The 26,284-nt window shown below is 35.4% G+C and overlaps 2 protein-coding genes across 3 annotated transcripts; one reads left to right on the top strand and one right to left on the bottom strand.

Annotated features, from left to right (window-relative positions):
• Positions 1 to 7,604: 7,604 nt before the first annotated feature.
• Positions 7,605 to 10,729, bottom strand: LOC140039337 (uncharacterized). Its single transcript, XM_072084942.1, has 2 exons — positions 8,141 to 10,729; positions 7,605 to 8,003 (listed from the first exon to the last, which is right to left on the bottom strand). The coding sequence occupies exons 1-2, from the start codon at positions 10,727 to 10,729 to the stop codon at positions 7,605 to 7,607; spliced, it is 2,988 nt and encodes a 995-aa protein (XP_071941043.1).
• Positions 10,730 to 14,454: 3,725 nt separating this feature from the next.
• Positions 14,455 to 25,586, top strand: LOC140040662 (actin, cytoplasmic 2-like). 2 transcript variants are annotated; one of them, XM_072086762.1, is made up of 5 exons: positions 14,455 to 14,516; positions 16,805 to 16,970; positions 17,121 to 17,366; positions 24,247 to 24,486; positions 24,602 to 25,586. In XM_072086762.1, the coding sequence occupies exons 2-5, from the start codon at positions 16,833 to 16,835 to the stop codon at positions 25,118 to 25,120; spliced, it is 1,143 nt and encodes a 380-aa protein (XP_071942863.1). In that variant the 5' UTR covers positions 14,455 to 14,516; positions 16,805 to 16,832; the 3' UTR covers positions 25,121 to 25,586. The 2 variants fall into 2 exon arrangements, with proteins under 2 accessions (XP_071942863.1, XP_071942862.1); XM_072086761.1 differs by lacking the exon at positions 14,455 to 14,516 and adding an exon at positions 14,715 to 15,172.
• The last annotated feature ends 698 nt before the right edge of the window (positions 25,587 to 26,284 follow it).

Raw genomic sequence — 26,284 nt, 5'->3', positions numbered from 1 at the left:
AAGAATATGTGACAAGATGATATCACATTTTTTTTGTCAAACTATTTTGATAGTGTGGACAGAGCTTTATGATATTTTCTTGCTGACTTACTGCATATTCGCTGCCGCCGTCGTAAAACCAGATATAATCCGTATTCAACATAGCATCCAGCTCAAACTCCACAAACTGTAGCTGGATAGTGTTCCCCTCGGACACGATGATCTTCAATTGGCAGTCTAGGTTATTCCCATAATTCATTGGGAAATTCGGAGAAATGAAATAACCCGGGTTGTCTTCCAGATAGTTCATGCACTTGCCGCAGCTCTCTTCATCGCGCCCGTCTGAACACTCTTTGACAGTATCGCATTTCCTTATGTCAGATAAGCATTCTTTTTCTTGTGTGTGGCGGCGGATATGCAGGAAAACGAATGTAACCCCTGAAACCACACGAATCAGTATATATCTGAGCCAAAAAGTACCTGTGTGACGTCACGTATAATATGTTTTATTCATTCATATATAAAGTAAAACTCGATTGAATCGACAAGCTGGATGGCTCATTGAGCTTGTATTGAGGGTATTGCACAGGGGGTTGTGAACATTCTCTACTGGACAATCTTTTAAAATATTTTTTTTTAGTTTGAGAGAGATTATTTAAAGGGTTAGGTTTTTAGGACGAGTGCTTTTACTTATGTTTTTATCAAGACAAGTTCATAGTTGATAAAACTAAGCCGTCAGACAGATAGATGCACTATTAGACTAAACAACGATGCCACATACATGACCAATGTGAGTACATACACTATCCTAAACATTCACTTCCAACATCAAAATCAGTAGGTGAGAGGATGCATTCCCCGTATGGGTAATGCATCCTCTCACCACCAGAATCCTTCATCAACAACAGCCATCATCCAAGCACAGGAGGAACATAACACAACATTATGTGCAACATCAAAACATCTCGAAACATGTACACCAATACATTGAAATTCCTTCATCAGGCCATGCCTTCAACAAGCACTGCATGTTAGCCAAAGTAATTGTACCTGTTCATTTTGCTAACACCTTTATCTTTTAATTATCTATAAATGTACGGGTATCCCCTTTCATCTGACCAGACGCAATACATTGCATTTATCTCTAGTTCCGAAAAACTCTGGATTGTATTAGCTGTAGATAATTGTGTTTAGCCAGTAGGTTATTAACATGGGATGTACCTTTCAACAAATCTTCATTGAAATCACCCATTATAATGCATTTTGTACCCATGTATTGCTTCCAATAGGTTTTCAAGAACGTTACAGAATTTCTTGATAACTGTAGGCCTAATAATAACAGACATTGGGGATGTTACCATAAAGGAAATGAATTCAATATTTTTAAAATTACTATTACTACAATATTTATTTTTGGTATACAGTACCACCTTGTTACTTATTTTTTAATTCCGAAGTGATTGTGTTGTCATTAGCATATGATGGACACCTTGGCTGGTGATACAATTTGAAATATCCTTACAAATATTACTGATATCGTTGTCATTAATCCAGGTGTATGTAAAACAAATAAAATCTGAATTGGCGAAATATGTATTACATTTTAAGTCGGCTAAATTTTGTCTCAAGCCATGTATGTTATGCAACATTGAAATTTACAGTACAATAAATGTTCATTCGGTTGTCAAAATGTCATATTGCTTAAAGCATGTTTTGATTGTTGGGTCACAACGTATATGTTTGGGATCAAAGTTTTCAATATAGAGACCCGTTAAAGATGTAACACGACTTAAACCTACATAAGCTTGTCCAGACAAAAATGTATTTTTAAGATTGAAAACAGTCTTATTCATTGTCATTCTCTGTACTTTGTGCACGGAAATTTTTGGCGATTATATTTTGTCCCTTAGATTCTTGGTACATTTCAATAGGCTGTATATCAACTTGGTTATTAAATTGTTTTATTTTAAATTTTTTATTGATGTTGGTTTAGAATGTTCATCAGGTTGAGTTATTTCTGTAACATTTCCCATACATCCATTTGTCATTCTCTTACTTACATCAACATTTTTAATTAACATTACTCTGGAATTAGGTGCAACCCATAAGTAACTTGGAAGTGAACATTGATTAGACTTCTTTATTTGTTAAATTTCCGTTTCTCAGTAGTTTTACATTTATTTTTCTATTAATACATTTTATTTTCAATAAATCCATCCAAATTAACATCTAATATTCTATTAACAATGTTTGCTTTTTTTCATCTGATTAAAACAATTAGTTGTATTCATTTCGTAACATATTATCATTATTTTTTTGTTTTTATCTATTCTTATATAATAAAAAAAAAAAAGTAAGTACTGATTTCCTCTTTTTATACATATAATCTCTTCTTATCTCTCCACACATTCCCATTCACTATTACAGTTGCATTTGTTTCGATCAAACATATATTCAATTAACAATGCATACTCTTTTAACTAAAAATTACTACTTACTAGCTATTTAAACTAACAAAATGTTTTCATTTAACATTGCTTTTTATTTTAAATAAATCCACTTTTCAACAGAGTTTCTTTTGCTTTATTGTTACATAAAATTTACATGAAACATAGCGAATGTTGCATGAATTTTAAGTGAATCAAAGAAAAAAAAACCCCATATGATAAAAAGCCTAAAATATTTAACGACATAAAATGTCGTATATTATGTTACCAATCTTTGTGATTAGTTCATTATGAAGACATTAATAAGATTGTTTTTATGGTTATTGTGTTTAAATTTACATATTGAGAATTTTGCAATAAATATAATTTTATTTATATATTTACAATTCATTCTTTGTGCGTAAAATCCAAACATAACATGTTTCTAACTCTATATTTATCATTATATTTCGTCTAAGTTCATCCCATAAACAGGAGACTCTGGGATATAAATAATGTTCTATATTGTCTATCAAGTGTGCATTACGGAAGTTACAAAAATGATCTTCAATTATTATTATTACATATTGAGAATTTTGCAATAAATATAATTTTATTTATATATTTACAATTCATTCTTTGTGCGTAAAATCCAAACATAACATGTTTCTAACTCTATATTTATCATTATATTTCGTCTAAGTTCATCCCATAAACAGGAGACTCTGGGATATAAATAATGTTCTATATTGTCTATCAATTGTGCATTACAGAAGTTACAAAAATGATCTTCAATTATTCCCATTATTTCAGTAAAATGTTTGTAACATTTATTCAGGATTTCCCAGTTTGTAGAGAATACTCTAGGGTATTGGGAGACTATGCATAGATTGTTCCAAATATCATCCCAATTAAATTCGTAAAATTTGAAGCGGTGATGCCAGTACATTTGACTGCTTGTGGTTTGAAATATTTATATATTCATACCTTATTAATAAATTAGTTAGTGACTCTAGGGGAATTAAGTACTTGGTCACAATTTTGGTTATAGTTATCCACTCTTTTGGAATTGCCTTAAAAGCATAAAGTATTCTATGGTGAAAGATTCTTTTCTTTGCACCACTTCTTTAGGTTGTGAAAAAGACTTAAATTAATGTTGCATCTTTATTAAAAAGATCTTTGACATAAACAATCCCGTTTTCTATCCTTTTTAAAATACAGTTTCCTATTTTCATGTAATGCAAGAATTGCACCAAATAATCTCGTTTGCAGGCATACCAACTTCAATTGTATTCTTGGGAGTTTAAAGTTCATACCAACATAACAAACACTTAACATAAAATTCTTTTCTTTGCGTCTCTAAAGTTATATAGAGTTGTGATGCAAAGGAATTGAAATAGAAAGACGAGATTCGGTGCAATACCTGATATTATTGACAGTGGTATGGTTTTCCATGCTGCTATTTAATCGTTAACAATTCTTTTGATCCAATTGATTTTAAAGATAGTTATTATAGTAGGTACATGGACTATATCTAGACCTATATGTATGTTGTTTCCAATAACCGTAGTCCGTTTAACTTTTTTCTTTTTTCATCCCCATACAAATGTATATAGTATTTTTTATAGCTTTATTAACCCATTGCGGTACATCGAGGACCATAATTGTAAATAAAATTTGGGATATCAGCAGTGATTTAATAATTACCACTTTAACTTTCAACGACAGATATCTTTTTCCCATAGGTAGGTAATTTTGTGTAGTTTTTCTATTCGCTTCGTCCAATTTTGTCCCCAATATAGCGTCCCTTCATAAATCCTTTTTAATCTGAGCTAATTATGTCACTTATCCCGTATTGTAGTCTATTAGTTAATGCTTTGACTGCAATTTTGTAGTCTATGTTGAGGAGTGTCAGGGGACGCCAATTTTTACAGTCTCTACTGTCTCCCTTTCCTTTGAATATCTGCACAATGACGCCACGTGTTTGTGTTTGTGATAGTTCACCATGAATTTAAGCTTCATTGAGGCTGTTAATTAGAAGGTGACTTATTTCGTTCCAAAAAAAACGTGTAAAATTCAACAGACAGTCCGTCTATTCCCGGACTCTTATTTAAGACCATGTCGTCTAGTGCCTTTTTACATTCTATTGATTTGATTTGAATTTCCCTTAGCAGTGCTCTGCAAAGGTATTACTAACTGTACTGTAGGAATTTGAATATCATAAGAAAAATTATCAAATTGTTCCGATATTTCTTCATAACTAGTAGACGAGCTATACATGGACTTATAATATTTAACTTGTTCTCTTATAATATCATTTTCATCATGTAATTCTATTCCATTCTTATCAATAACACTAATCATTGAATTTTTTCACCGTTGTATTTTTCCATCCCTAGGAAATATTGTATTCTATTGTATTTTTTAAAATCTTCTTTATTGGTTTTTCACGAATAGTTTTTATTCTAGGATTCATTTCGGTATCGTCTGCTAAAATACATATTATATCTGTGCATTGTTTGTGCCACATTTGTTTATTTCATGCGAAAACATATTTGATATATGAATAAATATGAATAGCTTCTTCACAATCTTCACCAGTTTCACGTAATTTCAAGGTTTGTAAGTACACCAACAGCTTATTTAGTAAGGGACTGCTTCTCATAATCGACCATCTCCCATCACAACGACCTCTCGAAAGTGACCGCCTCTATTGAACGACCACCGTCTCTGTTAATAGACCGCTTCTTATCATTGCCCACCTCTCGTAAGCGACCAGGGGAGGATTGCAATAAAGGTCTTAACCGCGGTCTTAGACTTAAGCCCAAGATGAAACCCTTAGCAACGATGGTCTTAGATTTAAGACCATTGCAATAAGAAGTCCTAGTCTTAGAATTTCAGCGCCGTGGTCTTAGATTCTAAGCCTCCTCCGGGCAGGCTTGCGCTAACCGCGCGACGCGAGCGCTCCTAGGCTAGCTAGTAATATCATGGCGAAATTAACTTCTTTAAATACTGATGTGAATTGATTTTATGATACTAGTGTAGAAAAAGGGTATTGAACTATAAGACAATAGATAAAATCTATATAGGCCCACACCTACCTGACGATCAATTACTATTAGCGGTCCACAACCGCACCAACAAGCTGTACGCATATTGTCCATACGCGGCCTAGCGCTACACTATTTTGACCAAGAAAAGACTGCATATAGTAGCATATTTAAAATTTATTTTTTTAAAATATTTGTTTGTAAACTTTAAGAATGTATTAATTAACCAATATTTACTATCAAATTACATACAATTTTGTTGCCAATATTTTTAATTATTTGCTAAAATCTGCTAGTATTTACGTAATCTTAACGCTATTGAATAGGCAGTGTGTCTGTAAGTACACGTACTTAAGAATGAAACGCTACCGACGAATTTACTGGCTCATTTATGCTGTATTACAGCCTTTATTTCTTCATTTATCTCTAACCTCTAATCTCTAGCCTCCTAGCCTCTAGCCGTAAATTACTGAAAACAAACAAGTAATAGCAATCAGCAAATACAACCTCAAACTGAGGTAAATACAACATTAAATCTTAGGAAGAGAACAATGACGTATCTCAACCATACTGTATATGACGTAATCTATGCTTCGTCAAGCGGAACGACCGCTCAGATGTGCACAACACACCATGACGTGCAGCTAACTGTGTGATACATGATGCAAATCTGCATGTCTTAAATAGACTAAATAACTATAAAGTAATCTTAAAGTTCACATCATAACTTCTACAATCATTCTGCTATCAGTAAACGTAATGATAATAATCAGTAAATAACAATTTAAATAAACAATGTAAACAAACAACTGAGGGCATAAAAGTGGGCTCCACAGAACAGCGACACCCATGACAACCTGCTCCGGCCATGCCACTCCAACCCTCCATGCTCTAGGCGGCGAGTCTAAACGACCTCGCCATCTAAATAATGCCAATCTGCCTAAGCAAGAAGGAGTCACGAATATTAACTGTATCATAACTAAAGCTAAATACATCTATAACAAAGCATTACCGGTTCCGGTATCGTAGCTCAAATTCAACATAACAACTTTGTTGATTATTATGTCCTCTAAACAAACAATTAATTATCACGTTCTCATATCTGTCCAAAAGGACCCGCACGATGGCGCTATACAAATTAACCTACTGATTAGAAATCAGTACAGGCCTCCCATAAATTGACTACAATTTCTAACAAACAAATTAAACAATGGTAATTATCAATAATAAATAAAGTAACATTCAAACAATTACTAAATTATATAATTTCTACAAATGCAGTGTTAGATTACTGATCTTTAGGAACCAACAACACAATCTTGGTTACTGGCCTATCCAATGTTGTTCTTCTTCATCCAACGAAGACAGTGACGCTTCTCACTAAACCATCATCACTCGGCTTGGTATTGGTAACTCGAGCAAGCTCCCAATGATTTCTCGGGACACCTTCTTCATACAAAAGTACAATATCTCCAATGCTTATGTTTCTTTTCTTCTTAGTCCACTTCTGTCTTTGCTGTAAATTGATAATATATTCTTTTCGCCATCTACTCCAAAACGTATCCGCCAGATGCTGGACTCTTCTCCAGAGCTTCCGGCTAAACTTCCCGTCCCTTTTGAAGTTTCCTGGCGGAGCATACACCGCACTGCTTTTCATCGTTAACAAGTGAAATGGTGTCAACGGTTCTAAAGATGCATCGTTAGTAGCACATAAAGGTCTGCTGTTAATTATTGCTTCTGCTTCTGTCATAAATGTGCTCAGCATGTCATCATTCAATAACGCCTTATGCTGAAGCATTAAGCTATCTAAAATGTTTCTGGTTGTTCTGATCATACGCTCTCAAGCTCCTCCGTGATGGCTTGCAGTGGGTGTGTTAAATTTCCAATCACAATTTAACCTTAGCATATTTATGCGAATTGCCTCTTGATCCATCTCCTTTACTGCTTCCTTCAGCTCTCTTGTGGCACCAATAAAATTGGTTCCTTGGTCGGACCTCATTTGTCTGACGGGTCCTCTCCTACATAAAAATCGCCGAAAGGCATTCATAAAGGAATCTGTCGATAACGAGCTGGCTATCTCCAGGTGCACACTTCGAGACACCAAACATGTAAATAGCACACCATAGCGCTTAAGTTCCTTTCTACCATTTTATACAATGATCGGCCCAAAGAAGTCTACGCCGCAGTAACTAAAGGCAGGACCTGCCTCGGCTCTTTCGACTGGTAGATCTGCCATACGCTGGAGTTCTGTAGGTCGTCTAAGTCGACGACATACTGTGCAGTCGTGAATATATCTTGAGACAGATGCCACGCCACCTATCATCCAGAACCCAGCAACTCGCACCGCATTAAGAGTAATCCCTCTACCTTGGTGGTACACTTGATTATGGTAATGACTGACTATTAATCGGGTTAAATCACTTTTTGCAGGGATGATTACTGGATGTTTAATTTCTTCTGGTAGATTAGTTTTCTTTAAACGACCTCCTACACGCAGCAATCCATCGTTGTCTACGACTGGGTCTAACTTCACCAGCGCATTCAAATCCTTCCATTCATTGTATTGCACAGCTTTAATTATCAATTTTCACTTCTAGTTAGGTCTTCTACCGTAACTTCTCCGGATCGCTTCCATCCTCTTAATTTATAAATAAAGATTAAACACCTTGCAAGTATTTGTCGTACCTTGTGCCAACTGGAAGTTCTTCTTAACATGTCTGGGATCAGTTCAGTTTTCACTTGTGTTGCAAACACCTTAGCTTGCCTTACTTCCACATCGTCATCTTTTATTTCAATATGTAACTGGTTGATTGTATATTTTTCACGGTTTAAGAAAGCTGGTCCATGCCACCACCTCTCGCAATCTCTCAATTTCTCAGCATCCATTCCACGTGATGCAATATCAGCGGGATTATCCTCACTGCTTACGTAGTGCCACTGACCACTAGTGCTCGCATCGTGAATTTGTTGCACCCTATTAGCTACAAAGGTGTTAAACCTTTTCGCTTCATTATTAATATATCCAATGACTACTTGGCTGTCAGTCCAGAAATACTCAGTGACGTTCGGATACTCTATCTCTTCTTTCAGCATGGATGCAACCTTAACCGATACCACTGCAGCTGCCAGTTCCAACCTTGGTATAGTTATCATTCTCTTAGGAGCTACACGGCATTTGCTAATTAAGAGTGATGTCTTCACTTTACCTTCTTTATCAACAAGTCGTAAGTATGAACACTGACCGTATCCTTTCTCGCTCGCATCACTAAAATGGTGTAGCTCGGTGGATACAATTTCTGAATTTCTATTGCTTATTGGCTTATAACATCTTTCAATACTGACGTCTTTCAAGTACACCAATTGCTTTTTCCATTCTTCCCATGATCTAAGGGTTTCTTCACCAACCGGATGATCCCATTCAGCACCACCAGCACAAATCTCCTGCAATATGCGTTTACCCAACAGAACGTAAGGACCAACAAACCCAAGAGGGTCAAATATAGCACTCACCGTAGACAGAATACCTCTTCTAGTTGATGGCTTATTTCTCAAATTGGCTTCAAATGTAAAGGTATCTTCCGCTGCATTCCACAATATACCCAACGTCCGCTCTGTAGGAAGATCACTCAAGTCCAACTGGTTTACTTTGGAAGCAATTGACGTGGCGGGTAAGGACTTCAATACCTCTGGAGAATTAGAGAGAAATTTGTGCAACCTAAAGCCGCCTCTGCTAAGCATATCCACAGTTCTCTTTATCAAACTGATAGCAGCATCGATCGTTGGAACAGCCTTTAAGCCATCATCCACGTAGAATCCTCTGCGGACGAATTCAGCAGCATCAGTCCCATACTCGTTTTCATACAAATCTGCTACTTTTTTAAATCCATAGTTGGCACAGCCAGGAGATGAAGCCGCTCCAAAAACGTGAACGAGCATTCGGTAATCAGTGGGCTCTTCATTTAAATGACCATGTTGCCACCACAAGAACCTCAAAAAGTTTCGATGCTCCGGCGCCACTAAGACCCGATGGAACATTCCTTCAACATCGCCAACGACTGCTATGCGATCTTGTCTGAACCTTAGCATCACACCCACTAGATTGTTAGTTAAATTTGGACCAGTGAGTAACATATCGTTTAGGGATATACCTTGGTAGCGTGATGCACAGTCCATAACTACCCTCAATTTTTCTGGCTTTTTAGGGTGAAATATTCCATGATGTGGAATATACCATACGTTTTCACACCCACACACAAGTTCTTCTGTAGGTACCTTTTCTGCCTGACCTTTGTCTATGATACTAGTCATAAACTCTTTATATTTTGCAGCGAATGATGGCTGTTTTATCATTTTGTGTCTCAGCTGAATTAACCTCTTACCAACAGCTACTTTGTTGTTAGGCAACTTGGGAATTTCCAATTTAAATGGTAATGGCAGTTGGATATGTCCATTTTCTGTTCTGCATCCTTTTTGCATAGCGTTCAAGAATTTTGTGTCCTCGACTGATATCATTTTTCCATTTATACGATCATCCAAGAAATCTCTTTCCAGCACCTTTATTACTTCTTTAGTAGTTGTTTTGAAGGAGAATTGCTTCACATTGTTGGTGGGTTCTCCCTTCCGTGCCTTAATGACACCTACCACACCCCATCCTAATAAGGTCTTAATCGCATACGGATCTTCGTCATGATTACCTTGTACCACTTCCCTTGGCATCAGTGCACTAGAACAATTGTGGCCTATTATTAGACCAACTTCAATATCAAGAAGTGGACTTAAGTCATTTTTTATTTTCTGTAGATGTTGCCAACCATTCACTGAGTTTGGAGTAGGAATCTGGTGTCTTGATACAGGTATGGAATCCCGAGTATAGGCTGCTGGTAAACTTATAGTTTTCCCTTCTTTAAGTCCTCTCACCTTCAAACCATTTATCTTCTCCGAAGTAACACATCCCTTTGTAAGTACTGTTGATATTTCCAGTTGTATGCGGACACCCTTGGTTTTTAATTCTTGTGCAAGTTTTGCTGAGATAAAACAGGAGTCTGACTGCTCATCAAGGAGGGCGTATGTTATGCTTTCCTGTTTCTCATATTCAATCCACACAGGCACTATTGAAGAGCAACACTGTTCATTGTCACATGTATTGCTGCACAAATTGTTTGAAGATACTACAGGTGGTTTATCTGCGCTGTTTGAAGATACTACAGGTGGTTCAGCTGCACTGTTCGAAGATACTACAGGTGGTTCAGCAGTACTGTTTGAAAATCTATGCATGATAGTGGGGTGCTCGCCTTTACATATATCACAAATCCTTCGGCACTTACATTCTCTCCATATGTGCCCTTTTTTCAAGCAACCTCTACATAATCCTTTCCTTCTTATTAGCTCTTCTCGCTGTTTCAATTCTAAACCCTTAAATTTATCACATCCTTCCACTGTGTGATTTCCGTCACAACAAAAACACCTTTTTCTGCTTGGACTGAGTACTATAAGCTCTTGCAGAATCACCAGATTTATTTCCCTTATGGCTATCACGGCTTTTTGATGCAGATGTAATCTGAAATGACGGGTCGTTACGTACCTTGGCCTCTTTTGCAACAAACTCTACAAAAACATTGAATGGCGGGAACGACACATCTTTATCGGCTTTATACCTTGCTCCGGTTGTACGCCACCGGTCTTGTAGTTGGTATGATAGTTTTTCTGTCACCATATTGACACCCCTTGCGGTATCAAAGCAGGCCAATCCTGGTAGTCTTTTATCTGATTTCGCTACTTCAATTTCCCTTAACAGGTCTGACATTTCCTTCAGCTGATGGTCATCTTTGATCCTCGGGAAGGTTTCTAATTTCTTTAATAGAACACTCTCAATCAACTCTGGGGCACCATACTCTTCATTCAAGCGTTTCCACATGTCCTTTAGGCCATTTTCAGGGTTGTCTAGATGAACCGCCCTTAACCTCATTACTATTTTCCTCGATTCAGGACCTAGCCATTTAATCATCAAATCACACTCTTCTCGTGCACTCAAGGATAGCTCTTTGACAATTGCCTTAAACGTACCCATCCATGATCTGTAATTTAATGGACTGTCATCAAATTTAATCAAACCATTGCTGATCAAATCTTTCTTCATTAGGAATTTCGCAATTGCATTGCTGCTTACGTTTCGGTCATCATCCTCCCTGTTGCTGGTAGTAGTATCCACCACTGATGTCTCCCTTGCCTTGATATCTGCTAAATATTTTTTCCCTATTTGCAGACCTTGTGTGAACTCTAATAACACAATTTCAATATACGTTTCTGCTTCTTCTAATTCAGGTTCAGTGTCAAGTATTGCAACGAGTGCATCATGAACTTGTTCTACTCCATTAGACGCATTTAGCAGTCTTTCAAGAGCATTCTCTACTACTTCCTTCTCATTTTCTTCAGCTGTCGCTGCTTTTAATACATTTAAGGCTCTAGTGAATGCTCCCCTTTTTACTCTTCTGGAGTGTTTCAGCTTGTCCTTTTGATCAGATGTGCTAGCGGGCATCTTGCTTCACTTTCAGGATTGGTTGAAATACCTCCGTAATTTACTGTAAGTACACGTACTTAAGAATGAAACGCTACCGACGAATTTACTGGCTCATTTATGCTGTATTACAGCCTTTATTTCTTCATTTATCTCTAACCTCTAATCTCTAGCCTCTAGCCTCCTAGCCTCTAGCCGTAAATTACTGAAAACAAACAAGTAATAGCAATCAGCAAATACAACCTCAAACTGAGGTAAATACAACATTAAATCTTAGGAAGAGAACAATGACGTATCTCAACCATACTGTATATGACGTAATCTATGCTTCGTCAAGCGGAACGACCGCTCAGATGTGCACAACACACCATGACGTGCAGCTAACTGTGTGATACATGATGCAAATCTGCATGTCTTAAATAGACTAAATAACTATAAAGTAATCTTAAAGTTCACATCATAACTTCTACAATCATTCTGCTATCAGTAAACGTAATGATAATAATCAGTAAATAACAATTTAAATAAACAATGTAAACAAACAACTGAGGGCATAAAAGTGGGCTCCACAGAACAGCGACACCCATGACAACCTGCTCCGGCCATGCCACTCCAACCCTCCATGCTCTAGGCGGCGAGTCTAAACGACCTCGCCATCTAAATAATGCCAATCTGCCTAAGCAAGAAGGAGTCACGAATATTAACTGTATCATAACTAAAGCTAAATACATCTATAACAAAGCATTACCGGTTCCGGTATCGTAGCTCAAATTCAACATAACAACTTTGTTGATTATTATGTCCTCTAAACAAACAATTAATTATCACGTTCTCATATCTGTCCAAAAGGACCCGCACGATGGCGCTATACAACTTAACCTACTGATTAGAAATCAGTACAGTGTCCATTCATGCATTAAAATGGCCTTAATATGTCCTACTGAGGAGCTTGTCGCTACTCCTTATTGTTTAAATTACTCTATTTGCACTTGTTGGTATAGCTCCCTCATTTGTCGGTAACTATAGGCTGGTTTGATTGTTTGAAATTATTTACTAATAAAGTCTCAGTTAAGACCGCTATATTACAATCGACTTTGCTGAGAGGCTTGACTAAGACTTTCGCGAGGGGATTAGGCTTAGATCTAAGCCTAAGTCTTTATATTGCAATCCGCCCCACCTCTGTTAAAGGACCGCTTCTCATAATCGACCATCTTTCGTCACAGCACCCTCTCGAAAATTACCACCTCGATTGAACGACCACCGTCTCTGTTAAGGGACCACTTCTCATAATCGACCATGGTCGTTCAATAGAGGCGGTCATTTTCGAGAGGTCGTTGTAATGGTATGGATGGTCGATTATGAGAAACGGTGAGAAAGAGGTCGTGGTTAAAAGAGGTGGTAATTTACGAGAGGTGTGGTCGTTAAAAGAGGTGGTCGCTTACGAGAGGTGGTGGTCGATTATGAGAAGCGGTCCCTTAAACAGAGATGGTTTCTTACGATGTGTGGTCGTTTTAAAAAGTGTGTTGCTTACGCAAGGTGGAAAGACTGATAGTTAAGTAAATACAGTATCGATGCATTTGCACATGATTTAGACATTTTTGTGAAATATATAACATTTTCTACATTAGCTAGCGATAGTAACTACATAAGCTGGGAGGCAATTTTCGTTACTACATAAGCTGTTGACCGTTTCTACATTAGCTGGTGTTAATTTGTATTTACTACATAAGCTGTTGGTGTTTCTACATTAGCTGGAGGTTTTACTACATTAGCGGTGGATTGTTTCGACATTAGCTGGCGTTTTCTACTTTAGCGGTTGTAACAGAGAAATTATCTATCCATAATACATTTTGAAGCGACTCTTTATATAATATACTGCCTTTTACAGGGGGTAATTAAGAGAAATCTCCAACTGTCAATACTGAAACATTACCAAAAGGTGAATTACTTGTTTAATCTGTCTTGTCCTAACAACATATTTACCCCATCCTTAATGGTACCTCACAATGCATGTGCAACTTGGTACGGATGTAACATCAATAATTGACTTTATTGTTATTACATTAGGTTTACATTATATATTCAGTACGTTTATTTATTCATTTAATACATATTCCATCCAGGTTTTTTTTGTCCTGGATTCCTGTTGAGAACAACATGATTTATTTCCTCCATGGATGGTGGTATACCAAAATCAAATGTAACATCCCGGTTATATCCGCTACACCTTCCGACATCTAATCACTAGGATTAAATGAACACCTCGGGAAAGATATAAACTCGCATGTATTGAAAATCTTAACGGTGAGCTGATTTTCAAAAGAGGCAATAATATTTAGAAATGTTTATTCATCTACTTTTTTCATTGGATAATGTATATTTTGTTATGAGAAGTCGATACAAGTCTCCATCCAGGGTTTTCACAGCCCAAATGTATTTTACATTTTAATCAAATATTATTTAAATGGCACATTACACAGACACAACATGCGTGATCATTGACTTAAACTTTTATAATTATATTTATTATAAATCCTTTTTGATCAGGTAATTCACTTTAACAAGAATATTTGAATTGAATAGTTGGGTATTAAACGTACATTTCACTTGACTATCCATACAATACTTTGTCTTCTGTGGATTTGCTACAATTGCATTTTATTTTTTCAGAATGGTTCCTTTTTTGTCATGGTTTTGCTAACCATGGTATTATGCATGATATGTTGTATGGCTGATCAAGACTATTGATAGCCTTGGGCTGATTTCAGTAGTTACACATAATTAGAGAAATACTAAGTAGGCCTAATACCTTCATATCCTTTTTATTGTCAAACTTCCGGACATAACAGAATTGTTAGTAGCTATAATATCTATCATTGGAAATACCCGAACACAATTTAGGTAGATTATTTGTCATTACTGTACTGTTTAAAGTTGCAAAGAATCAAAATGAATATCACTAAATAATAGCATTAGCAGATCGCTGTAGCGTTTTTATTTAACCGATTTAAGACGTTGAACCTACTCATACGAGGCGGCGAACTTTGCCCCGATGGGATTAGCAAGTGTTCTTACTGTGGTGTTCACTTTTAGTTTATCCTTTGTTGAGGAGTATTATGGAGGGGATTTAGAGAGCTAATAACGAACCTAATAATATTAAAACCTGAACGAGCAACTAGCCTGAGCCTACGCCTAAACACAAAGTAAGAGTAATATATTTTTCATTCGATTTATGTCCACTTTTTATGGAGTACCGGTACCAGTTAAAATATGAAGAAACCAACAAATTGGGAATATCTATTGTATATCTCGAAGCGACGAATTATCAAATGCAGTCTTCTAGCTAGGCCTACACCAACCAAGTCCATGTTATTCGTTTGGTTCGGCCTAGCCTACTGCCGAATTGCGTGGTCCGGTATATAAAACAAATGTTTACTAGGCTTTCAATGGGGCATGGTAAAAAAATTAACAACTATAGAGAGCTAATAGATTATATTTACACCTTTGCAGCATTTACTATTTATAGAATAAAAATGTTATCTGCACTAAATAAGCCAGTGGGTAAATCTTTATGGAATTCATTTAAAAGCAATATGTTATATAACATTGAATGTGAAACATATAACAATAAAGAAACAAGTATAGAAAAATGGGTAGCTTTAAGAAATAAGATTATGATAATATAATTTCTAATTTGATACGATTAACCGAAAAAGAATTACAGTGATACGGGTTACTGGTGGTACTGAGTTATTATTGTTTTTTTTATCATGTATATAAATATATTGTATAATCCGGGTTGTAAAATGAAAACAAACAAATGAAAATGTGTGAACTATTTTAAAACGGGATAGATGACAATGATGATCCTGTCAAGTGTATAACAAAATATACGAAAATTAATGAAAAAAGGAGTAATACAGAATTCATATATGTAAAAATGTTACTTATGAACTGTAACGACATTTACAAGTTAAATAATACGATTTTATGTAATATGAGATAATATGAATGTGAATAAAAGTGGTGTTTGCGCCACAAAAGAGAAAAAAAAAAAACTATAGAGAGAGAGTTGAGGCGATGTTGAAAATATGGCACCCCAAGATGGTCGGAAATTGCACTCTCACGTTATTATAAATGTATTAACAATGGATGTTTTAAATATGAAAACTGAGGCAGTAGCCTATTAAAATGTGAAATTTCCCCCCATAGGCCTATTTTAAATAAAAGCGTCACAACAGGGCGCTTCACGCAAGTCAGCGTTTGAACATGGCGGAAAAAAGTGCCACGGCCGTCGACATGACCTGTGGCGAAGCGAACTTTGTTGAATGACACCCCCACCCACTAAATCCGCCCTGCCAACCCCACACAACGTACTTAAGACTTACGATAAGCTTGGGTTGTGCCGGAGGTGGACATTATGACTTCAGGTACGTGCAAAGACCAGCTATTACAACAACACCCATACCAATCAATTAGTAGATCACTCTTTTATTTGGAATTGTACATTATTTATTAGCATTATGCATATCACGCTCACATACAATGTGCACACACTTGTGTTTATAATGTGCGTGTACCATGCACATGAGACACACATGCCTCGCTAGGCTATATTGTTATTATTCAGTAATGTAGTTTACCTTTATTATTATTTGAAACATTTGAGTTGCACAGTACTATACATACTTGTAATGGACGAAAAAATACGAAAGAAACTTACATTCCTTATTACACATGTTGATAGTGAAATTGAATTATATTGACTTCTAGGCATATAATATTTGTATTTGTATTTATTTTATTTAAAAATTATTTTTACAAACTTTTTTCAGAAAGTTCAGATACGTTATAATAATAAAAATGATCACCAATGATTACCACGAAGAGCTAAAACCACTTGTTATCGACATTGGTTCAGACATGTGCAAAGCGGGGTTTGCAGGCGATGATGCCCCAAAGGTCGTGTTCCCAACTTTAACTGGAAGACAAAGCAAAGAGGTATCGCAAATAAGTCTTATAAGATAAAGAACATTTGTTTATGTAATTTTCTGATTAGATTATACCATAATAGTGTCTTTTAACATGTTTACAACATTGAACAATTGCTTTTTCTGATTGTTTATGTTTTTTTTTTTTCATTTTGGTAAGTCACAAATGGCACGGATGGCACGAAATGAAGACATATTATATATTGGCAACGAAGCACAATCAAATCGAAGTAGGCTTACTCTGCAATGTCCAATAGAACATGGTATTGTAACGAATTGGGACGACATGGAAAAAATATGGCACCATTGTTTTCAAAATGAACTTCGGGTTGAGCCTAATAAACATCCGATACTACTGACAGAAGTGCCACTTAACCCTACAGCGAACCGACAGAAAATGACACAGGTATGTAGGCTAATAGTGTTTTAATTGAATAAGTCGTATCGAGTAAATTTCTAAAATTGAACTATTATTTTTAATTTTGCTTTTATACCCAAAACAAAAATATATTAAATTGCTTATTAGAACTCCAGTACATTATATTGAACCATAATAAGAAACTTATTAATCACAACAATGAAAAAAAAAAACAATAGGCCTACAAATTTATTGCAGTTGTTGAAAGAACTAAATTGTAGAGTATGCCTTTTTATTGTAATGATTAAAAGAAATAACGTTCCTATTGAACCATATTCTATATAGTAGGCCTAATATAACATACAAGGTTTTGTTCTATGTTAGCATATTAATGGAAACAATTCACAAGGTTGACTATTTTCTCAAATTAAACTGACACTCATGATTCATACAGCTTTTGTATGGAATTGAAGCAGAACAAAACTACCGGTAATCAATTGAACACAAAGAAAGCACTACCACATGTCAGTTTTTTAATGATAAGTTACAATCTTTATATAACCATCATTTTCCCTTTGTTCCCTTAACACAGTATGTGATGGATAAACCCTGGGTTACTTCCAAATATAAGAATCTTATTCGTAAACGTCAAATTGCTTTTAAGGAAGGAAATCTTACTGAGTTCCGCTCACCGAGAAACAAAGTTAGCCGGATGTCAAAATCCCTTCGTAAATCTTTTTACCCAAAAAATGTAGCTAAGCTCTTGTATTCCCGATCCTGGTGGAAGCACACCAAGAGGTTTTTCAATCTAGGATGCAAAGATAATCCTTCTCTTGTAGGAATGTCAAATTTGGTGTGTAACGGCGACAATACCTCGCTTTCCAATAAAATTAATCAATTTTTTACCTCATTCACCTCGGAATTTAACCCTCTCCCTCCTCTAGATCCACTATTAGATATTGATAAGCCCTAGTCATCTTATCATAGAGCTGGAAACCGTCAGGATTAAACTTAATCAAATTTAATTTAATAAAACCCCTGGCCTTTCCCCCTTGGTGTTTAAAGAGGGTGCTGAGATTCTTAGTGGTCCTTTATGTGCTATTGCTAACTCAAGTGTTAGAAACGGATGGGTTCCCCAAGAATGGAAACAAGTCAATATTGTCCCAATCCCAGAAGTGTTTCTCCAAAGTTGGCCGAAAGTGATCTCCGCCCTATAGCTTTAACACATGGCAAAGGTAATTGAGAGCCTAGTGGGCGAAATGATCTGGTACCAAGTTAAGGATAAGATAAACCTAAAACATTTTGGTTGTGGTAAAGGTGTGTCTACGGTTGACGCCTAATTGAATTTCTCAATGTTTGTTTCCTTGCAAAGGAGGCGGGCGAAGAGGTTAGAGTTTTATTATTGGATTTTAAAAAGGCCTACGATTTGATTGTCCACAAAATTCACTTAAACAAACTCATTGCGCTGGGGGTTGTTGGTCACCTGATCCGATGGGTTAATGCCTTCCTGTATAACTGACAACAACGTGTTAAAATTGGTGATAGTCTTTCTGAATGGCTATGCTACTTCTATTGTTGTGTCAGGCCTGTTCTAGAATACGCCGTCCCCGTTCGGGGAACGTGCTTAACTAAATTGCAGTCTGACCAACTGGAAAGTATCCAACGTAGGGCGCTTAGAATCACGTTCCCAGAGCTCAGTTACAACAAAGCAATGGATCAATGTAATGTGTCTGTGCTATGTGAACGTCGAACTAGACTGTGCAAGGATTACTATCAGAAACTTAAAAACCCTTCCCATAGACTACATCACCTTCTGCCAAAAGCGCCTAAATCTAGATAGAATTTAAAACAAGTTAAAGAATTTTGCATTACAAAAGTAAAAACGGAACGATCAAAAAATTTCATTGTAAACTTTGGTCTCTTTCACAAGTGGTAGGCATAAATATCCCTGCACGGTCTTATCTTTCCCTGACTTCTGTTTTGTCTGTTCTTCGATGTTTTGTTTAATTTGATTTTTATTGTTGATGGATAATATATATTTATTTAAGTATATATTTTGTATAATTCAACCCAAAAGTTGCAATAAAAGTATTTTACCAGTTAAAATGTCATCGTTGCGTGGCATACTCAATCGAAATCAGACATAAGTCGCATAGGTAGTTTTGTATACACAGGCAAAAACAGGTTGAAAATCACAATTTTTTTTAAACGAAAAGTGATAGTTGAAACAGTATTTATACATAAGCTTAGTGTTTTTTTAATTTTTAGACAAATAAATGCCGGAATTTTATAATTTTGTATCATCTGTTAAAACATGGTGTAAATTGTGTATGATTTTCATAAAACCTATCATGTTTTATGCTTAAATTGAAAATGTTCTCATGGGTTGTTTGTAAGTTGTTGACGATTTGACATTGGGTGAGATTATCAAATCTGGCTCAAGGTCTAACTTGCAGAGTTCATTTGATAATTTGAGTGAATGGTGTGAAACAAATCATGATAGGAGATTTCAATTTTCCTGAAATTGATTGGATTTCTTGGAGTACAAATAAAAATGAAACACATAACAGTAATCGGTTTATAGAATGCCTTAGAGATAATTTTCTATGCCAGTGTATACAGCAACCAACACGATTTCGAGATGGTCAAACACCTAACATACTCGACTTAGTAATCACCATGGATGAAACCAAAATAAGTGATATTTAGATAGGTCCACCATTAGGAAAAAGCGACCATGTAACAATCTTGTTTTCACACGACTGTGTATCTAAAATACAAGAGGAAATGGAATACAAGCTAAATTTCAACAAGGGTGACTATATTAATATGAAAAAATTTATTACTGAGGTGGACTACCAATTTGAAAATACAAATGTTGAAGAGGCCTGTGAAGCTTTAAATCAATCAATAAGAAATGGTGTTCAGATCTGTATTCCCAAGTCAAACATAAAAAAAGAAAATAAACCTATCTGGATGACTGGTGACGTTCAGAGGAAAATTAAAATGAAACACAATGCATGGAAAAAGTTTACAAGGTCTCGACAACAGAAAGATTATGACTGTTACAAAAAGGCAAGAAATATAGTAACGGGTGAAAAAAGGGCAGCAAAGATTGCATTTGAGCGGAAAATATGCAATGAAGTAAAAACCAATCCTAAAAGTTTCTGGAAATAAAATGTAAGAGAGAAAACCAAAACAACTCAATCTATTGGATTGGTGAAGGATGGAAAAGGTAATATGGCTGATAACAATCAGCATAAAGCTGAAATTTTCAACGCATTTTTCACAAGTGTATTCATAAATGAAGACCTCGAGTCATTGCCAAAAGTTACACCAAGAGTTGACGTGGATGACCATTTGGATTCAATTGAAGTGACAAAGGAGGAAGTGCTTACATGTCTTCAGCAGATGAACTCAAATAAATCAGCTGGACCAGATGATGTGCATCCAAGAGTACTGAAGGAACTTAAAGAGATTGTTGCAACTCCATTGACGTCAATATACAACAAATCACTATCGACTGGACAGTTACCGGAGTGCTGGAAATGTGCCAATGTAGTACCAATATTTAAGAAAGGGGACAAGACGGAGGTTGGAAACTACAGGCCAGTAAGTTTGACATCTGTCGTATGCAAACTTTTGGAATCAATTGTGAGAGACAAGATTATATCGTTTCTAAATGATAGAAACCTTATTATAAAAGCACAGCATGGGTTTCGGAAAGGTAGATCTTGCGTCACACAATTGCTGGAGGTGATGGAAGAATGGACAAAATTGCTGGATGCAGTGGAAAACTTTGATGCGGTATATTTGGATTTCAGTAAGGCGTTCGATTCTATCCCCCACCAGAGATTAATAACAAAATTAGAAGCGTATGGAATAAAAGAAAAAAAATACTGAGATGGATACATCAATTTTTGACAGGGAGGAGACAAAGAGTTAGAGTGGCCGCAGCATTTTCTGAATGGTCTACGGTTAAAAGCGGAGTCCCTCAAGGCAGCGTGTTAGGCCCTTTATCTATATATAAATTTACGTAAGGGCAAAATTCGGTAAATCGTGCGTTATTTCTAGAATGTTCACTCGATGGTATATAAAGTTGGTTCGTACTTTCGGTACTGATTTTAACCACCTGATGTAACCCTGTTTACTAATTAAATTGAGTTCGATAATTAGTTATTGACGATTAAAGTATATATATATATTTTATCTGTTTTTTATTGTTAACCGTTTTTGATGTTGTATTGTTTTATGTTTCAAACCTGTTAGTGGCGGTATTTATCGCTGTTGGTTTTGATTGAATAAAATAAAAATAAAATAAAATAAAATAAAACGAATTTAGGTTCAACGATTTTCCCCAAATAGGGGTGTTTTCCGATCGTGGTATACACTGTCTAATGGATGTCAATTTGAAAAATACCCGCACACAATAATACGAGGACACTTCGCATTTTCCTATCTCCTCCTGCGATAATTGTTTTTAATAGCTGAAAACCGGTTGAAGAGTTCGAGTACAGCATCATAATGTTGAAGACAGGCCGATTTTCTTTAAAAAATGCTATTTTGATACACGTAATATACGTTTTTACAAATGTATTGATTTGTGATGAATGGAACATTCCAAATTATTTGGTTTAACCATACAGGTATAGATTTAGATTTATGGGCCCCCTTGGAGAATAAACATAAATAGTATTGCAATGCTGTACAATACTGTTAAGGTATTAACCACTTTTGATCGCAATTTGAATCGCAAATTTCTTACTGTGAGTGTTGGTACTGTTAGATATAATATAAACAAATATACAAATAAACTGTATTACTGTGAGTGTGGGTAGGCCCTACTGTTAGATTATAAACATATAATATACAAATAAATAAACGTTATTACTGACAGTTGCTTCTCAACGTTTGTATTAATTAATAATTTAAAAATATATAAACGTCGTAGGGTCTATCGTTACATGTACTTTACTATTTCATTCGACTATGACAGTGAGAGTTTTAACAAAGTATTAAATCGTAAATGTTTTACTGTATTTAGTGGTATATTATTTATAGGCCTATAAAACATTAAAAACAATATTTCGTTACTGAGTGGATAGGAATATATTTTAAAATGTTTCCTCTTTGTACCTATCTTCTTCCCCCATCCCTCAACCCTTAGGCCTAATGTTACATACAAAACACAAATTGGGTTTGTTTAAATGAGTCCAAATAAAAAAATTTGACTCATTTTGTTTCTCTCTCGGAAGTAATTCCCAGGGTGCTAATTTTGGTTGACTACATAAATCATTGTGTATATTTATTCGTTTCTGTAAACGACAATGTATTATAGTCCTGCAGTACGTACATTTGAAATCTCCATTTTTTTCTCACTGGAAATACTGTGTATTCGAGAACCATCTGTGGGCACGACCTAGATGGTACGCGAGCGAAGCGAGCGTGCCATCTAGTTATTTATAATTTACATAAACGACCTACCTGATGCAGTTAAATCTAAAGTATGGATGTTTGCAGATGACACTAAGATGTTTAATGTTGTGCATGAAAACAGAAATGATACAGTTCAAAATGATCTCAAGGCATTATCTGATTGGTCTAAAAGATGGCAGCTGAAATTCAACATCAATAAATGTAAAGTAATTCATTATGGAAATTCAAATCCACAAATGAAATTCACTATGCCAACAGAGGAAGGTGACGAGGATCTGCCAACTGCCAATACTGAAAAGGACCTTGGAGTTACTTTTGATCAGTCTTTAAAATTTTCACTACAAACGAATGAAGCTGTAAATAAAGCAAATAGACTAATTGGACTGGTAAGGCAATCTTTTGCTTACATGGATAAGGATATGTTCCTGCCCCTTTATACAAGTATAATTCGACCTCATCTGGAATACGCAAGCTGTATATGGTACCCTCTCCTAAAAGGTTATTTGGATAAGCTTGAATGAGTGCAGCGTAGGGCCACTAAAATTGTCAACAAGTTACGAGATAAATCTTACGATCAGAGATTAAAAGAGCTTGGATTACCTACACTGAATTACAGAAGAAGGAGAGCGGACATTATACAAGTGTTTACAATTATCAAGGGCTTGGATGATATTGAAGCCGAAACCTTTTTTGATTTTAGAGAGGACAGTAGAACAAGGGGCCATCAATTCAAATTAAGAAAGCCAAGAGCCCGACTGAAAATCAGAAGCCACTCCTTTTCAAGTAGAATTGTCAACACATGGAACAATCTATACCACACTACAGTACAAGCAGAAAACATTAATGCATTCAAGGACCACCTAAACAAAGAAAGAGCAATGGGAGATAAATTTTGCTACCAATTCTAGTAAATACAGAAGAAATGGAGGGCGTTTAAAAGGCACTTGCCTTAATCATGAGCCCGAAGATTCAAGTAAGAAATGTTGTTAAACCCAAGCCGGCTAAATGCCAAATAATCCGATTTAATTTAAGAAAACAACAGGTTGATATATCCTACAATCTATATTGATAATTTTACTTGACCAGTAGTTAGAATTTAAACTTGTAGGTGTTATTATCCAGTATGATATCAAATGGTCTTCTAATGTAAACTACATTACTTCAAGGGCATCTCGTAGATTGTTTTTTTTTTTGCATTTTAAAAAGATCATGTGCACCAGTAAGTGACTGTATACACTACATATGTAAGATCCATTCTTGAATATGCTTGTCAGTACAGTATACTATGTACTACTACTTTTTTTTAAAATTTACAAATAGAAGTTTCATTTCATTGGTTAGTACAATTAATATTCCTTAAGCCGGGGCATAACCATATTGACCAAGGCAGATTTTGGATTACCTTCACAGGACTGTGCTTTGTAACATTACCAACAGACACAGCACACTCAACGTACTTTCTGTCATTTTCCGAATTATTTCGGATTTCTAGATTATGTTTGAGACATTCGAAGTACCTGCAATGTACATAACCACACAAGCTGTTCTGTCTCTGTACGCTGTAGGAAGACGTACTGGCATAGTTTTTGATTCAGGAGAGGACGTTTCCTATATTGTTCCAATCTACGAAGGATATACACTTCCATACGCTATAGAACGAGTTGATTTAGCTGGACGGCATATTACTGAACATTTAGCAAGGATTATTTATGAACGTGAATATTCACGGAAGGTAAGTTAATATTTTTAGGTTGGCAGACAAATATTCTGTCTCTCGTCTGGACAACATGTTATTCAACCAGTTTGTACACTAAATAAAATTAATATAAGTAGTGCTTTTCTTATAGCTGGAAAAAGAAATTGTTCGAGATATGAAGGAAAAGTTCTGTTACGTCGCTCTTGATTTTAAAGAAGAAATGAATACAGCCGCAGTAACTAATTCCATTGAAAAAAGTTACGAAGTGCACAACAGAGGCTACATAACAATCGGAAACGAACGATTTCGATGTCCCGAAATCCTCTTCCAACCATCGCTTGTAAGAAGACAACATTGCGGAATTCATCAAATGATAGTTGACAGTATAGTGAAATGTAACGTTGACATTCGTAAAGAACTTTATCAAAATTGTGTAATGTCGGGTGGCTCTACAATGTATCCAGGAATTGCGGATCGTCTGCAAAAAGAAATGACGGCACTAGTACCGACCGGTACCGCGGTAAAAGTAATAGCTCCCCCTGATCGCAACTATTTGGCATGGAAAGGGGGATCTATGCTAGGATGTTTGTCAACTTTCCAACAGATGTGGATTAGTAAACTGGAATACGAGGAATTTGGCCCTAGTGTGGTGCAAAAGAAGTGCTTTTAAATTAAATTATATAATAATTGTATATGGCCAACGATACCTTCAATATACTGTTGTGTCTATAACGTGTGTTTAGCTAATATGAAATAAAATAATTGAATGTAGGATACATACTACTGTAACAGATTTAGGTTGCTGCAAACCAATAATATTAGTACAGTTCAACTTTTATTGTAATAAAACAAACTATTTTGTACATGTAAATGTTAAATTAGAAAAAAATTCAGAATAAGATAATTGTGTTCAGTAAAAAAAACACATTTGTAGGCGCCCTGACAAAAAGTAATACATTATTGAAAAATAGCACTTAAGAACAAATTAGTTTTATATTACCCCATATTGATATACCATAAGTAAGATTTAGTAAAATAGAAGATCTGTAAATAACGAGAGGTACATAAAGTAAAATTGTTTTAAAAATGTTTCTACAGTAACACCAACTGAATCCTTTCTAGGTTTTTCTAGTCACCATCGGCTCTCTTACCACTTAATAGCATGTACAGTAGTCTTACTTGTATTTATAGTAAGCTTTTGATTCATTATTAAATATTATGCATATGTTATACTTTCATACAACAATACATTAGTATTACATGCAATATTTAGATGAACAAAAGCCTACATACTGATAGTTAATAAAGAATAAAAATATTAAGGGACCAATTATATATATATATTTTTTGGTCTAATGTGGGTTCATCCTACCTTTACTTACTTTTCATATAAATATAATACGTTATACATAGTTTTTCTGCCATTTTATGTTTGTTATCATATGTTTACATACATGATTTTGTTATTGTAATCATTTATCTATCCAATATCATTATTTACCATCATTTTTATGATTTTTATACATATCATCTTTTAATCTATTTCCAAAACCTGTTAGTACTTATACACATTTTCTACATACTGTATATTCGTTTCTTTATACATACATTACCATTTAACACAATTTATATTTAATAATCTACTAATAAACTTAAACTTACACATTTTAAATCTGACATGCAAGAAGAATGTTATTTTTCTTTAAGACCAGAAACGTTGTTAACCCAGATGTTCTGCCATGGCAGTTTACCAAATATGGATTCCCACTTAACCTGTGCCGTTGGTGTAATATATTTAGAATCTATTATGAGACTATATAATTGTGTAGAAATC

Source organism: Antedon mediterranea, chromosome 2 (genome assembly GCF_964355755.1).
Source record: "Antedon mediterranea chromosome 2, ecAntMedi1.1, whole genome shotgun sequence".
NCBI classification, from domain to species: domain Eukaryota; kingdom Metazoa; phylum Echinodermata; class Crinoidea; order Comatulida; family Antedonidae; genus Antedon; species Antedon mediterranea.
Note: the sequence above shows the minus strand (reverse complement) of the source record. Positions and strands in the feature narration are given on the sequence as shown.

Bases quoted from the DNA above. Each gene is read 5' to 3' on its own strand.
- LOC140039337 (XM_072084942.1), bottom strand. From the start codon at position 10,729: ATGCATAGATTTTCAAACAGTACTGCTGAACCACCTGTAGTATCTTCG. The intron at 8,004-8,140 runs GTACGACAAATA...AATGAATGGAAG, and splicing joins GAACTTCCAGTTGGCACAAG to GATTTGAATGCGCTGGTGAA.
- LOC140040662 (XM_072086762.1), top strand. From the start codon at position 16,833: ATGATCACCAATGATTACCACGAAGAGCTAAAACCACTTGTTATCGAC. The intron at 17,367-24,246 runs GTATGTAGGCTA...TCGGATTTCTAG, and splicing joins ACCGACAGAAAATGACACAG to ATTATGTTTGAGACATTCGA. The intron at 24,487-24,601 runs GTAAGTTAATAT...CTTTTCTTATAG, and splicing joins AACGTGAATATTCACGGAAG to CTGGAAAAAGAAATTGTTCG.